At 45.4% G+C, this 15882-nt stretch overlaps 1 protein-coding gene and 1 long non-coding RNA gene across 10 annotated transcripts in view; one reads left to right on the plus strand and one right to left on the minus strand.

Moving 5' to 3' along the window:
• LOC132225546 (uncharacterized) overlaps positions 1-15882 on the minus strand; it is a 170888-nt gene that overhangs the window by 64593 nt on the left and 90413 nt on the right. Inside the window, exon 1 of one of the 2 annotated variants that reach the window (XR_009450967.1) lies at positions 3644-3863. The exons of the other annotated variant lie outside the window; for it this stretch is intronic. This is a non-coding gene — a long non-coding RNA (uncharacterized LOC132225546). Of the gene's footprint in view, positions 1-3643; positions 3864-15882 lie in introns of those variants that run through there. 2 annotated transcript variants of the gene reach the window in all.
• LOC132225542 (eukaryotic translation initiation factor 2 subunit 3, Y-linked-like) overlaps positions 1-15882 on the plus strand; it is a 112540-nt gene that overhangs the window by 3025 nt on the left and 93633 nt on the right. For 5 of the 8 annotated variants that reach the window (XR_009450962.1, XR_009450964.1, XM_059680642.1 and 2 more), the window contains exon 3: positions 240-367. Coding sequence is in view for 4 of the 8 variants with exons in the window: in XM_059680642.1 (XP_059536625.1) it covers positions 240-367 (128 nt within the window). In the remaining 4 variants the exon portion in view is untranslated. The other 3 variants (XR_009450963.1, XR_009450965.1, XM_059680641.1) reach the window with 3 other exon arrangements.

The raw sequence follows: 15882 nt of genomic DNA on the forward strand, positions 1-15882 counted from the left end.
CAAGCAAGCTGGTCTCTCTTTGCTTGAGCTGTCTGCAGTTGCTGTGGTTAACCATTAGCAGTTTGCTTTAGTTCCTGTAAGCAAACAGGCTTGTGACATAGTTTAGATATTTGGGAACAATCCAGTCTACTAAACGATAACCTGGTGACAGTTGCAATATTTAGTGTGCTATAACTTGGTTTTTTTCTAACTATACGGAAATACTTGATGTAATTGGATGCATTTGTTGTTCTTTGTAGGTACAATTGGTCATGTTGCTCATGGAAAATCTACAGTTGTCAAATCTATTTCTGGAGTTCACACTGTCAGATTTAAAAATGAATTGGAAAGAAATATTACAATCAAACTTGGGTACGCTAATGCCAAGGTACATAATATACTATGGAAGGAGAAACTATTTTACTTCAATTGTCAAGGATGCAGATGATAAAACCAGTCAAACAGTTTTTTTTGTCTTGTGCTTATTAAACTATTTAATAGAGATTTTGAACTTGGGCTTGCATCTTTGCCAAAACGTTGAAAAACATTTTCTAGCTAAGAAGTTTAATTTACAATAGTTGCTTAATAGCTTTTATAAGTATTTATATTATTATATGTATAATAAAGATTAGTTTATATGCCAATTATTTAAACCTAAGCTGAAATACAGATGTACAAATGCTCTAAAGCAGTGGTTCTCAACCTTCTAGCCCTTTAAATACAGTTTCTCATGTTGTGACCCAACCATTAAATTATTTTCGTTGCTACTGTTATGAATCGTAATGTAAATATCTGATATGGAGGATGGTCTTAGGCGACCCCTGTGAAAGGCTCGTTCGACCATCAACGGGGTTGCGACCCACAGGTTGAGAACCGTTGCTCTAAAGAATGACCGTATATCAGAATGAAATCATTATATTTGGTAGTTTTCTTTTGTTTACAACATTGCTGTTTCTTGTTTCTTAGGAAAAGAGTAAAGACATTCTTAAATTCTTTTTTAACACTTTGGATTTTGGAATGTCATTGCATGTCTTGACTCTTGATAAGAGGACACTGACATACACTAAGTGACATACACTAAGTATGTGGGTGTTTAGATTACCCAAGAAAAGTTTAAAGCATGAGCATATGAACATACAATTTTTGAAAATGGTGACTGAATACACAGTGTCTTGTGTTTGTTTATTTTTAAGTGCTGCCTTCTATGCATTAGGTTGGCATTTCCATTAGTTTTTCAAGATGCTAGATATTCTTCTGCAAATTCTTCTTTTTACATGACAGTTCCCATTCTGATAATACAGTTTTGTGCTTCCTCTCCCCTCCCCCCCCCCCCAAAGCAATCTAATTTATTTGAAATGATCACAATTTTACTCCCAGGAAAGCATATCTAAAACATTTTCAGCTACTTTATTTTCTATAAATTTTAATGGCTTAAAAACTAAAATTACAATTTATATATTCATATAGTGATGCATAGTAACTTTTTTTTTTTTAAATATATTTTATTGATTTTTTACAGAGAGGAAGGGAGAGAGATAGAGAGCTAGAAACATCGATGAGAGAGAAACATCGATCAGCTGCCTCCCGCACATCTCCCACTGGGGATGTGCCCGCAACCCAGGCACATGCCCCTGACCGGAATCGAACCCGGGACCCCTCAGTCCTCAGGCCGACACTCTATCCACTGAGCCAAACCGGTTTCGGCTGCATAGTAACTTTTTATTTTAAGTATCTTATACCTAAATTTATAAATCTTTGCATATGTAATATTCTTTTCATTTTCCAACAACTCTGCTCTACATTTTTTCATTTCTAATTTGAAATTATTATAGACTCACAGGAATTGGAAAGGTAGCATATGCCCAGTCAATATTAAATGGAATATAGGGAATACTACGCACGTAAATAGCATAGATAAATGCACTGACTAATTCCTCAAAAAATACGTACTACCGCAACTAACCCAGTATGAATTACATAATTTAAGTAGCCCTGCAGCTATTAAAGAAATTGAATTTGTCTTTTAAAAACTTTGGATAAAGAAATCTCTAGTCCCAGATGGTTTCAATGGAGACTACTAGTAAACATTAAGAATTAACATGGATTGGACACAATAGAAAAGGAGAGAGCGGTTAACAGCTCATCTTCTAAAGTAAGTATAACCTTAATAGCAAAAGCAAACATTTAAAAAAAAAAAAAGAAACTAGAGCCTAGTATCTTTAATGAATATGTCTTACAAAATGTTAGCAATTAGAATTTAACAATGTCTAAAAGATACATATATAATGAACAAATGGGGATTTATTATAGGGATACAACAAGGCTGGTAAGACTAATTTAGTGTTTCATGAAAGGGCTCTGTATGCATGTACCCTGACAATATCAAATCCTATATAATAAAACCAAGCAGTGGAATGGCTGGTTGCTGTGTCTGTGGCTATGTCGCAGATGCTCGGAGGCAGCTCCTGCATTGAACTTCTGCATTCCGTCCTCACCCCCACCCCATCTCCAGAGGGAGGTGACCAGCAATGGTGATGGGAGGGTGGGGCTGGCCAGCAGCCAGCGCCAGGCTGCCAGCCAAGGCGGGTGCCAGTGGGGGCCACACACTCACCCCACCCGCCGGTCGTCCCACAGATGGCCCTGATTGTAGGCCAGGCCTAGGGACCCACCCTATATATTGGGAACAGTCTCTTAGATTTAAAAATTAAAACCTGGTAAGGCTCCACCAACACTGAAAAAACAGGATGGTGTAATGATGACATGCATGGACTCTGGCTTGCACATTTTGTGGTCAGCCCTGATTCTGACACATAACTGTGTGACAAAGCCAATTACTTAACTTCTCTCTGCTTCAGTTTTTACATCCATAAGATGGGGAAAATGGTACTACTGCCTCCAAAGAATTATGTTATGTACTACTTTTTAAAAATCAGGGGGGAAAAAAAAGTGGCTGCCCATAAAACAGCAAGATGAAAAGCATGGCACTGGTGCATGCCGTGTCCTGTATTGCGAGAGGGACATCCGACTGCCAGGATAGGCCCGACATCCCCTGAGGGGTCCTGGATTGCAAGAGGATGCAGGCCGGGCTGAGGGACCCCCTGTGCATGAATTTCATGCATTGGGCCTTTAGTGGAATATAAAATGCAAAGTAGTATCCAAATGTCAGTGAAGCCGAGAAGCCAAGGAATGATGCAGATAAATTCAGCTTTTTGGTTTAAAGGTTCTTAATAGGAAATTTAATTACAGAGATGCAATCCTGGGAGGCAACGAGACAAAATGGATCCCCCACTCCTTCTAAATCACAGACCATTTGTTGTACATCCCTCTAAAACCTATGTATTCAGAAAAGAATGCAAGGATAATAAAGAGGACCAAGAAGACCACATACCCATGGCTCTTACTCCATGATAGAACACTACGGGTACCTTCCCCCAGAAGTTTGTGATGAATTTGAAACCTCTGCACATTCTTTAGTCCATGGGGGTAGGGGAATACAGGGGTTCAAGTAGATCAGTTTTTAAATGTAGTCAGCCTTTCTGTTACACATTTAGTATTTTTTTTAATTAAATCTTTATTGTTCAGATTATTACATTTGTTCCTCTTTTTCCCCCCCATAACTCCCCTCCTCCCAGTTCCCGCCCCACCCTCCGCCCTCACTCCCCACCCACTGTCCTCATCCACAGGTGCACGATTTTTGTCCAGTCTCTTCCCGCATCTCCCACACCCCTTTCCCCCCCCAAGAATAGTCAGTCCATTCCCTTTCTATGTCCCTGATTCTATTATAATCACCAGTTCATTCTGTTCATCAGATTATTTATTCACTTGATTCTTAGATTCACTTGTTGATAGATGCATATTTATTGTTCATAATTTGTATCTTTACCTTTTTCTTCCTCTTCTTCTTCTTAAAGGATACCTTTCAGCATTTCATATAATCCTGGTTTGGTGGTGATGAACTCCTTTAGCTTTTCCTTATCTGTGAAGCTCTTTATCTGACCTTCAATTCTGAATGATAGCTTTGCTGGATAAGGTAATCTTGGTTGTAGGTTCTTGGTATTCATCACTTTGAATATTTCTTGCCACTCCCTTCTGGCCTGACAAGTTTCTGTTGAGAAATCAGCTGACAGTCGTATGGGTATTCCCTTGTAGGTAACTGAGTTTCTTTCTCTTGCTGTTTTTAAGATTCTCTCTTTATCTTTTGCTCTTGGCATTTTAATTATGATGTGTCTTGGTGTGGTCCTCTTTGGATTCCTTTTGTTTGGGGTTCTCCGCGCTTCTTGGACTTATAAGTCCATTTCTTTCACCAGGTGGGGGAAGTTTTCTGTCATTATTTCTTCAAATAGGTTTTCAATATCTTGCTCTCTCTCATCTTCTGGCACCCCTATAACTCTGATGTTGGTACGCTTGAAGCTTTCCCAGAGGCTCCTTACACTATCCTCGCATTTTTGGATTCTTTTTTCATTTTGCTTTTCCCGTTGGGTGTTTTTTACTTCCTCACATTTCAAATCATTGACTTGATTCTTGCGCTTCTCTGGTCTGCTGTCGTGAGTCTGTATAATATTCGTTATTTCAGTCCGTGTATGCTTAATTTCTAGTTGGTTCCCCAATATAACATCGAGGGTCTCATTAGTTTTCTTGTAGATCTCATTAAGTTTATCGGCGGCTTCTAAACAGTTCTTGAGAGACCTTAAAAGTGTGGTTCTGAACTCTATATCTTCCATTGACAATTTTGTCCTGTTTCTTTGTCTCCGCATTTTGTTATGCTTCCTTGGTGCACCCCCTAGTGGTCTTTGTTCGCAGTCTTATAGTTAAACCTTGATTGTTGTAGCTAATCCCAGGGAGGGTTTGACCTCCAGGCCAAGTGGCTATGAGAATCAGCTGTGTCAGCAGTGAGAGAACTTCTGTCCTCTAGGGAGGTGCTAATCTAGCCTTTGCCTGAGGCTATCCCACAAATGCCTCTGTGCAGGGCTTGGGCAGGGCGGGTCGCACAGAATCAACAGGGTGGGCCGGAGAGAGCAGTTATGGCGGCTCTCAGTCCTGTCCCCAGGGGCTCTGCCTCTCTGAGTCCCAGCACCCGCTGCAAAGCTCAGAGAGAAAGCTGCACTCGCTCTGACCGAAGCCAGACAGTCCCGCTTCTCCCGTTTGAGTCTGGGTCCCTAAAGACTCGCCTGTATCTGGAGCTCAGAGTCTGCGACTCCCTCCCGATTGAAAACACCAACCGCGCCCCCCGTGCACTCCGCACCTCAGAATTTGACTTCAGCACTGCGCCTCCTCTTAGTGTCCGTATGCATTTCTCTTTCCTCCTAGTTGTAGGACTTCCACTCAGCCAGCGTTCCTGTGGTTCTGGGTGATGTCCGTTCCGTCTTTTAGTTTCACTTTTGAAGTAGTTTTTCAAAGCAGCAAACTCTGGCGTTAACCTATGCCACCATCTTGGTTCTTCCACATTTAGTATTTTTACATCATTCATTTTTGTTCTCCTATAGACAGGCTAAGGAAATAATGAATATTTATATAAATTAATGGGGAAACCCACTGTGATAATTAGGAATACAAGTGAATTTTTTCACCTTGATAAGCAAACCTTCACCTAACATCAACTGATGAAAGAATGAATGCTTTTAGTTCACGAAAAAGGCAAGAATATCTTCTTTACCCATTAGAACTTCTGCCCTAGGCAGGAAAAGGTCATCTTTCCAAATTGGAAAGAGAAACTTTCTTCCTCTACAGATGGCATAATTATTTGTATGGTGTCCCAAAATTCATGCAAGAAGTAATTTTGATAGAAAACACAGGTTTATAATTAAAAATGGTAAATTTTTTATTGATTCATAAAGTATACAGTATAGCGTTATGTAAGGAATGGCACATCAGGTAAATGGCCTCCACAGCTTTGCTGACAGATATGCAAAGCTGTGGTCTTAATTGGTGTTCATTGTCCCTGCTCCTGGGCCATAATTGGTACTTGGTAATGATTATCAAATTGAAGGGATTGAAATCAAAGGGCAACGGATATTAGAATCTGATTCAATAAGCCAAGTAAAATTAGGATTTTATTTATCTTTGTTGTTAATGCTAACTCAACATTCAAATCTTGCGTGAATTTTGGGACACCCTATAGACATAGAAATTTCTAAGGTACCTACTACAATCTTAAGTTTACCAAGATTGTAGGGTACCAGGTCAATGTACGAAAATTAATAGCACTTCTTTTATACTAGCGATGAATGTATACATACCAACATTTTATATACTCTATATAAATCTCTTAAAAAGATGAAATACTTATACATAAAACACATAGAGAACTTATTCTGTGAATATTACACAGCTCTGAAAGGAGTCGTAAGACCTAAGTAGAGATACTGTGTTCATTGATTAGAAAACTCAACATAGTAAAGAGGCTAATTCTGCTCAAATTGATATATATGCAATAATCTATCAAAATTTTAGTTAGAGTTTTGTTGGTATAGATAAAATTATTTTATAATTTATTTGGAAAGAGAATATAACTAGATAGCTACAACCACTTTATACAAAAAAGTAAGTAGCAAGAATTGGTTTACTTGATTTGAAAACTTAGTAGCTCAGCAATAATGGCCAGTGAATTGAGGGTAGATTAGTGAAAGAGAATTAGAGGACTCAGAAATAGACTTGCTCATATATGTCTGACTAATTACAAAGACAAATCAATTTTGTGGAAGATAGGGTTTGTTTGTTTTTATTGTCTTCAGGAAATAGTACTAGAACAATTGAATGCTCATAAGCAAATAAAGTATAGATTTAAATCTAACACTTGAAATCAAAATGTACACTTTATACTCCATATTTTGTATTCTCATATACTTCTGAATATTAAATAGGTCAAATAAACTAACTTAGAAGAAAATGCAAGCAAAATTATTTTAGGATTTGGACTTGTTGAGGTGTTTGTAACATATTATGCTATAGAGCATACACTTTTTTAAAATATGAGAAAGTCATAGCTCATCAAAATTAAAAATAATTGCTTTGCAAAAGATCTGTTAAGAAAATAAAGCTTTGATTGAGTGTTGTCCAATGCTCCGAAAGGTCACCAGTTCCATTCTCAATCAGGGCATGCAAGAGACAGCTGATTGATGTTTCCTCATGGATTTTTCTTACTCTCCTCTCACTTCCTCTCTCTCTAAAATCAATAAAAGCATTCTTTTTTTTAAAAAAATAAAGCAAATCAAAAGACAAGCTACTGACCTATAGGTAATATTTACAAATCATATTTCCAGTGAAGGACTGAAATATATAAGCAACAAAAAAAAATTCAATAACTAAAAAGTAAATGATTGAAAAGGAATGATCTAACTAGGACATGGACAAAATACATAAAAAGCATGTATGGTAGGCAAATAGTTTTTCTCTAATTCATTACTACATATTTTTATAATTTTTTATTTTCCTTAGAATTTTTTATATAGAAGTATGGGAGGGTGATTAATTTTCAATATCTCTGGGCTGCCCACAGCAATATCAACATAATGATTTTCTTTAGATAAAAATCTCATTCAAATGAAAAGCTGATGTCAAAGCCTGCATGGATGCTTTCAAAGCTAGAGTTATATTTTCTTCCCTATGTAAGTTGTTAAGACATTTTGTTATTTGAGGCCACACGGAGTTTGAGGTTAAATGTAGCTATAGGGTACTGTTTTCACACAAGATTGCCTCTGACATCAGCTGCAAATTTAACAAGTTTTCTAAACCATCATTAGTTTTGATAATTTGTTAGACTTACAGATTTCACAGTTAAAATTTATTACAGAAAAAGGATGCAGATTAAAGTCAGCTAAAGGAAGTGATGCAGAGGGCAGAGTCCCAGAAGATTACAAATGTAGTTTTCATTGTCCCCTCTCTGGAGGCTGGGATAACTCTCCCTGTTTCATTGTGTGACATTACAGATGAAATATTTGCCAACTAGGGAATCTCATCTGAGTTTCAGTATTCAGAGTTTTTATTGAAGTTGCATTATTTATATATATAAAAGCCTAAGTGACTTGCCAACTGGCCAACTGGCCGGTAGCTATGACACACACTGACCACCAGGGGGCAGATGCTCAACGCAGGAGCAGAAACCACAGGCATGGAAACATGGAACAGACTGATGAATCTCAGAGGGAAGGGGGGAGGGGGGAGGGTGGGAAGAGATCAATCAAAGATCTTATAGGCATACTAGAGGCCTGGTGTATGATGGGGTTTCTTGGCCTGGTCTGTGGGGATCAGGCTGAAACTGATTGTGAGAGGGTACAGGTCAGGCCAAGGGACTGGGCCTCTAGTATAGGTATAAGTGATTGGTTGTCCATGCAGTTGATTTTGGTCTCTAAATGACTAAAACCTTATGTTCCCAATCCCCACCCTAAAATCACATTGATCTTCCTGGCCAGCCTCTATTGAAAGACTAGTATGGCAGTCACACCTGAAGTCTGGTGTATTCAGCCTTTCTCTGAGGGAGAAGAATACTGTCAGGGATTATAGGCTTATCTTTAAGAAGTCCAAGGCAACTGTAGACCCTTTTTGAACAAGGCCAAATGCTTTACTATACCAGCTGTGCTTTTCAATAAGTATACCACATGCTGAGCATTACAATTTGGGGAAAATTATCATTGGAGTACTGAACAAAACACTTCTTCATAATACACCTAGAGGCCCAGGGCACAAATTCGTGCGTGGGTGGGGACCCTTGGTGTGGCCTGCGGGAATTGGCCCCAACCTGCAATCCAATGCTGCCTGCTGCTCCTGCCTGCCCACTCCTGCTCATCCTGGCCCTGTGGCAGGCTCATACCTTGACAGTCCTGATCAGGAGAGGCCTGTGCTACCACATGGGCACTTGCCAGCCATGAGCCCTGCATGTGGTACCTGTCCTAAGGGAGGAGGAGTGCCAGGATGCAATCGGCCCTCTGGGCAGGCAGTGGAATTTCCTTGCCAGCCCAGGATCCAGATTCGTCCCACTGATGTTCTCGCTGGTTGTTGGGAGCCACCTGGCAGCTGCTTTTATATTGTTTCATCCTTGTGGAGCATCTAGGGACGGGTAGCAGCCACTATGCCTGAGGCTGACTTCCAGGAGGCAAGTGGTGCCATTGGGATCGTGCTGGCGGTACTGGACCATCAATGCCTGGCCTGTTCTTTGGAGATTGGACCTACAGGACTACTGAGGGAGAGAGTGGCTGCCGCCGGGCTGGTGAGCCACCGGGATGGGTTGGTCAGTTGAGCGGCACTTCTGCTGTGTGAGTGCACTGACCATGGGGGGCAGTTCCTATGTTGAGCATCTGCCCCTGGTGGTCAGTGCATGTCATAGTGAGCAGTTATTCGGTTGCTTATGCATGCATGCATATCCTATCTAATAATACACAAACATGGTAATTAACCGTACTTGTGACACGCTTCCCATTGGCTAATCAGGGCGACATGCAAATTAACTACCAACCAAGATGGCGGCTGGCAGCCAGGCCGGTGAAGCGAACAGGAGGCTTGCTTGCTCCAGTGAAGGAGGAAGCCAAGGTTCCCCACCTGCCGTTGCTGGGCTCTGAGCTTGCACTCTAAGAAACAATGTTGCAATTATAGAAGCTAAACAAACCCCATGCTTTCAGCCAGCCGGCGGAGCTGAAGTTGCAACAGTGATTCAATTATAGAAGCCAAACAAACCAGATACCTGCTTTCAGCAGCCGAAGTCTCAGAGCTGGAGCCGAGCCTCAGAGCTAAAGCCGGGTCTCAGTTCCAGTGACAGCCATAGAAGGTAAATAAATCCTAGAATTAAAAAAAAAGAAAAAAAGGAGAGGTTGGGAGCTTCAGTCACCCGCCAGCCTGAAAACGGCCCTCATCCCCTCATTCAGGCTGGCCAGGCACCCCAGTGGGAATCACCACCCTAAAGGGGGTGTGACCAGATGCAACAGCCATTATCTCCTCATCAAGGCTGGCCAGGCACCCAAGTGGGACCCCCACCCTGATCCAGGACACCCTTCAGGGCAAACCAGCCAGCCCCCACCCGTGCACCAGGCCTCTATCCTATATAGTAAAAGGGTAATATGCCTCCCAGCACCAGGATCAGCAGAGCCGCGAGGCCTCCCGAACCCGGGTTCAGCGGAGCCGTGAGGCCTCCCCGCACTGGGATCAGCGGAGCCGGGAGGCCTTCTGGCATTGGGATGAGCGGAGCCGCGAGGCCTCCTGGCACCAGGATCAGCGGAGCCTCCCAGCACCAGGATCAGCAGAGCAGTGAGGCCTCACAGCACTGGGATCAGCGGAGTTGCGAGGCCTCCTGGCCCCTGGAGCAGCGTGACAGGGCAGCGCCCAAACCCCCTGATCGCCCTGCGGCTTTGTGTGTGACAGGGGGCAGGGCCACAACCTGCCTATCCGCCCTGCTCTGTTGGTGACAGGGTGCGGCGCCCCAACCCCCTGATTGGCCCTGCTCTGTGCCTAATAGGGAGGAGCTCCCCAACCCCCTGATCGGCCCTGCTCTGTGTGTGACAGGGTGCAGCGCCCCAACCCTCCCATGGGCCCTGTTTTGTGTGTGACAGGGTGGAGCCGCAACCTCCCCATCGACCCTTCCCTGAGTGTGACGGGGGAGTGCCCCAACCCCCTATTGGCCCGGCTCTCTGGGTGACAGGGGGCGGTGTCCCAACTCCCCTATCGGCCCTGCTCTGTGCGTTACAGGCTGGAGCTCCCCAACCCCAGATCAGCCCTGCTCTGTGTGTGACAGGGTACAGAACCCCAACCCCCAGATTGGCCCTGCTCTGTGCGTGACGGGGTGGCTCCACAACCTCCCCATTGACCCTGCCTTGAGTGGGACAGGGGGCGGTCCTCCAACCCCTCAATCAGCCCTACCCTGAGCGTGACTGGGGGTGGCATCACAAACTCCCGATCCGCCCTGCTCTGTGCATGACGGGGTGGTGCCCCAACTCCCCAATCGGCCCTGTTCTGAGCCCGACCAGGGGCTGCACCTAGGGGTGGGCCTGCCCTCTGCCACCTGGGAGCAGGCCTAAGCCAGCAGGTCATTATTTCCCGAGGGGTCCCAGACTGTGAGAGGGCACAAGTGGGGCTGAGGGACACCCCCCACCACCAGTGCACAAATTTTTGTGCACCGGGCCTCTAGTGATAGCAATAGAGATTATATATTTATATTTATATTTATATTTATATTTATATTTTTATATATATATATATATACACACACACACACACACACACACACACACACACATACACACACACTAGGTGCCCGGTGCACGAAATTCGTGCACTGGGTGTGGGGGGTGGGGAGTGTCCCTCAGCCCAGCCTGCCCCCTCTCACATACTGGGAGCCCTCAGGCGTTGACCCCCATCACCCTCCAATCGCAGGATCGGCCCCTTGCCCAGGCCTGACGCCTCTGGCTGAGACGTCCGGCCCGGGCAGCGGGGACCCGCAGCTGCAGCGGCCCCGTGATCGTGGGCTTCGCTTTAGGCCCAGGCAAGGGACCCCTAGCTCCTGGGACTGCCAGCTTCAACCGTGCCCAGCTCCCATCGCTGGCTCCACCCCTACTTCCTGCTATCACTGGCCAGGGCGGAAAAGGCACCTGATTCTCTGATCATGGCTGGGGGGCTTGTATTTCCGATGGCTGGGTTTCTGATCACTGTCAGTGGCAGGGGGCTTCTTCCTGCTTTCCCTTTCGCCTCCCTGCATTGTGCCTACATATGCAAATTAACTGCCATCTTGTTGGCAGTTAATTTGTATATAGCCCTGATTAGCCAATGAAAAGGGTAGCGTCGTACGCCAATTATCATTTTTCTCTTTTATTAGTGTAGATATATATATATATGTGTGTGTGTGTGTATATATGTGTGTGTGTATATATATATATATATATATATATATATACACACACACACACATATATATATATATATATACACACACACACACACACACACACACACACATACATACACACTAGAGGCCCGGTGCACAAAAATTTGTACACTGGTGGGGGTGTCCACTCAGCCTGGCCTGTGCCCAGTCACAGTCCAGGACCCCTTGGGGATGTCTGCCGGGAGCCGGTCCATCCTTGCTGTTTCAAGGGACCTGGAATATATGGCATACGGTTCTTAATATGTTTGCTCACCTTCTTGGCGCTGTGTTTTAACCAAAGTCACCTCTCCGAGAAAGGTTGAATCCCCAGGTAGGGGTTTTCCCCTGAAGTTAGGGAGGGAATAAAACCCCTCAACTAAGTGCCAGGCGGGTAATTAATCCCTTTAACTACGAACAATCATGCTTAAACTACATAATCTTTTCTCCCTGGAATGGAAATAAGAAACGCCCTAACCTTTGTAATAGAGATTGATAGGATTGAATCAACTGGTATAAATACAGTTGTAACAAGACAGAAACACTCAGAACTTAGAACAGAATCAAGAAGACAGACCCTACATGGATCCTAGAGACAGAAGAACTTCGCTGGAGAGAGCATGCCGGAGGATCCTGGACAGGGACTGGCCTCGGAGCCTAGAGACAGAGCCTAGCGAGAGAACATGGCAAGGGATCCTGGACTGAACCTGACTATAGAGATTGGCAGGAGAACCTGACTGGAACCTGGCTACTGAACCTGACTGGAGAACCTGGACAGAACCTGGCTGGAGATCCTAAGCAGAACTTCTCTGGAGATCCAGACCAGAACTTGGCTGGAGATCCTGGCTAGACTGCTGATCAACTGAACGCTGTCTCCGTGTCCTTCCTTCTTCGCCGACTCCGTCCACACCTTTGGGAACCCCTGGACCTGCTGGGGTTGGACCCCGGCAGATGTCCACTTGTTGACTTAGGCCAACTCCCCGGAGGATCAGGCCTAACATTACAGTCAGACATCCTTCTGGCAGACAGGGAGCCCTCGGGGGATGTCCAACTAAAGGCTTAGGCCCCCAAGGGATCAGGTCTAAACCATTAGTTGGACATTCTTAGTGCTGCCACAGAGGTGGGAGAGGCTCCTGCCACCACCACTGCACTGGCCAGCCATGAACCAGCTTCTGGCTGAGTGGCACTCCCTATGTGGGTCTTCTGGGTCCCGCCCTGCCTTGCCTTTTTTTTTTTTCTAAGACATTTCACTTTATTTAAAAGAAGCCAATATACAGGATATAAAGGGTATGATATTTACAACAGTACAGTAAACAGGTTGGTTTCCCTGTAGGATCGGTAGTCTTTCAGTAAGTATAAACCCCCCTTCCCCTTGATGCTCGACCCAGCTGGCAGACAAACAGCAACAGTGGGGTGGGATGGGACTCTAGGATAGAAAGTCTCCCTGAAGGGATTAAAAATCACGTAGATGCTAAAATGTCCACGAAGGGGTCTTGGGGGTGAGGGGTGCCTCTTCCTCATTCATTTCAGGGCTTGGCAGCAGGAATGCTGAGGGATTTGCCCCAAACTAACACATGGCCCACCCTGAGCCTGTAAATCTTCCACCCTTGGAATATTCCCTTCCGGAGAGAATCAGCCCTAATCCCTCAGCCAGGGCCTGGAAGAGCAGCCCAGGCCGTGGGCACAGCTAGGACTGTGGACATTTCATGGCCTTTCCACTCCCAATCCAGCTGTCTAACAACTCTGCACTGCTCCCCTTGCCCACCTCCCCCATCACTCCTTCAGGACACCATGCACAGGAGGGTACACTGGTTTTCCCATGCACATTGGGAACTGGCTGTTTCTGTTTTCTGTAGTAAAAAGGTTCCTGTGGGTCGGGTAAGCTCTCTGCTTGGCAAGAAGTTCTGAAACTTCTCATGGGCATGGAGCAGCTTGGGCCCTTGGAGCTCATCTCTCCAGCAGAACTGAAGGGAAGGCCATGTATACCCTTCTGTCCCTCACCCTTCACATGCCCAGAACCGTCAGTGTCACACTTCCTGATTCCTATCACTGTATTTCATTAGTTCCATACTGTTTTACTGATCCTGAATCTAAACAGATTGGTTCAAAAAGAGATCATTCTATTTTTAAAGTAATTAGTGATGTACCTGTGAGCTTTGCATGGACAAACTAAGCAAATGACCCTTTCTTGTACATCAGAACCTGCACACACATGTAAAAAGAAGACCCCTTTTTGACAGATGTGAAACCACCATTTATTTGTAATAAATAATTACACAATCCAAAAAAAAAGACCTGGCTTCCGCGTGTTCTGGGTCCCTCCCTGCCTCATCGCCAGGGACATGATTGGTCCCCCACGGCCAGGCAGGATGGCTTCCACTGTTCTGGGTCCCTCCCTGCCTCCTCGCTGGGGATGCGATCAGGTCCCCCTGGCCAGGCAGGATGCCTTCCACCTGTTCTGGGTCCCTCCCTGCCTCGTCGCCGGAGATGCGATCAGGTCCTCCAGGTGCAGCTGTGCCTGGGACCCCACCCCTCACTTCCCGATCTCAGATCAGGGGACCACAGGCACCTCAGCACCCAGTGCCCTGGGTGCCGCCATGCCTGTGGCCCCGCTGCTCCTTTCGCATCTCAGATCAGATGGCCACAGGCTCGGTTGCACCCTGGGCCTACACCCGGTGCCCAGGGTGCTGCCCTGCCCCTCCCTTCAAGATTGCATATCCCGGGGGCCAGACACGGCTGCACCTGGTCCCCCAGAGTGGGTTGAGGGCGTGAGTGCCGGTGGTCGCCTGGGACCCGATCTGGCCGGCAGACTTGGATGCGAGCCCGCGGGGCAGCTGCGGTGTCCGCCCGCACTCAAGCCGCCAACCCGCAAGGGCGGGTTGGCGGCATGAGTGCCAGTGGTCGCCCAGGACCCAATCAGGCCGGCAAACAGGGATGCGAGCTGGCGGGGCGGCTTCGGCGTCTGCCTGCACTCACGCCCTCAACCGGGGAGAGCGGGTTGGGGGCGTGAGTGCCGGTGGTCGCCCGGGACCCGATCACGTGGGCCGGCAGGGCGACTCGCCCCCAACCCGCCCTCCTGCCCAGCAGGGGACCCTCATTTCCCCCCATCACTGGTTCTGCCCCCAGCCCAGGCCTGACGCCTCTGACAGAGGTGTCAGGCCTGGGCTGGGGTCAACGCCTAAGGGCTCCCAGTTTGTGAGAGGGGGCAGGCTGGGCTGAGGGACACTCCCCCACCACACACACCCAGTGCACGAATTTCGTGCACCGGGCCCCTAGTATTTAATAAATGTATAAATCATTTTAATCCAGATACCTTAATAGTGAATTTAATAAGCTGTAAGTCCTATTTCTCTGTCTACTATTGAACGGTTTTGGAGCTTTTAGCCATCTGATTGGTATGAAATATATTTCTGAACAGAAAAGTATATATTACCTAGAAAAGTTATATTCTATAAATGTTACCAATTGAAGTTTTTTTTTCAAATGTAAAAACATTGCTTTTTAAAAATACAATATAACAACTTCCTTTTTAAAATAAATTTTAAAAATATATACTTTTATTGATTTCAGAGAGGGAAAGGGAGAGAGAGAAACATCAGTGATAAGAGAGAATCATTGCCGAAACCGGTTTGGCTCGGTGGATGGAGCGTCGGCTTGCGGACTGAAGGGTCCCGGGTTCGATTCCGGTCAAGGGCATGTACCTGGGTTGCGGGCACATCCCCAGTGGGAGATGTGCGGGAGGCGGCTGATCGATGTTTCTCTCTCATCGATGTTTCTAACTCTCTATCTCTCTCACTTCCTCTCTGTAAAAAATCAATAAAATATATTTAAAAAAAAAAAAAAAAGAGAGAATCATGGATTGGCTGCCTTCTGCACACCCCTTACTGAGGATCGAGCCCGCAACCCGGACATGTACCCTTGACCAGAATCGAACCTGTGACCCTTCAGTCTGCAGGCAATTGCTCTATCCATTGAGCAAAACCAGATAGGGCTACATTATCAGTTAATAAACATGCCAAAAACTTCATAGATGTGCATGTCGTACTTACATAGTGGGCATGCTA

Source organism: Myotis daubentonii, chromosome Y (assembly GCF_963259705.1).
Source record: "Myotis daubentonii chromosome Y, mMyoDau2.1, whole genome shotgun sequence".
Lineage (NCBI taxonomy): Eukaryota > Metazoa > Chordata > Mammalia > Chiroptera > Vespertilionidae > Myotis > Myotis daubentonii.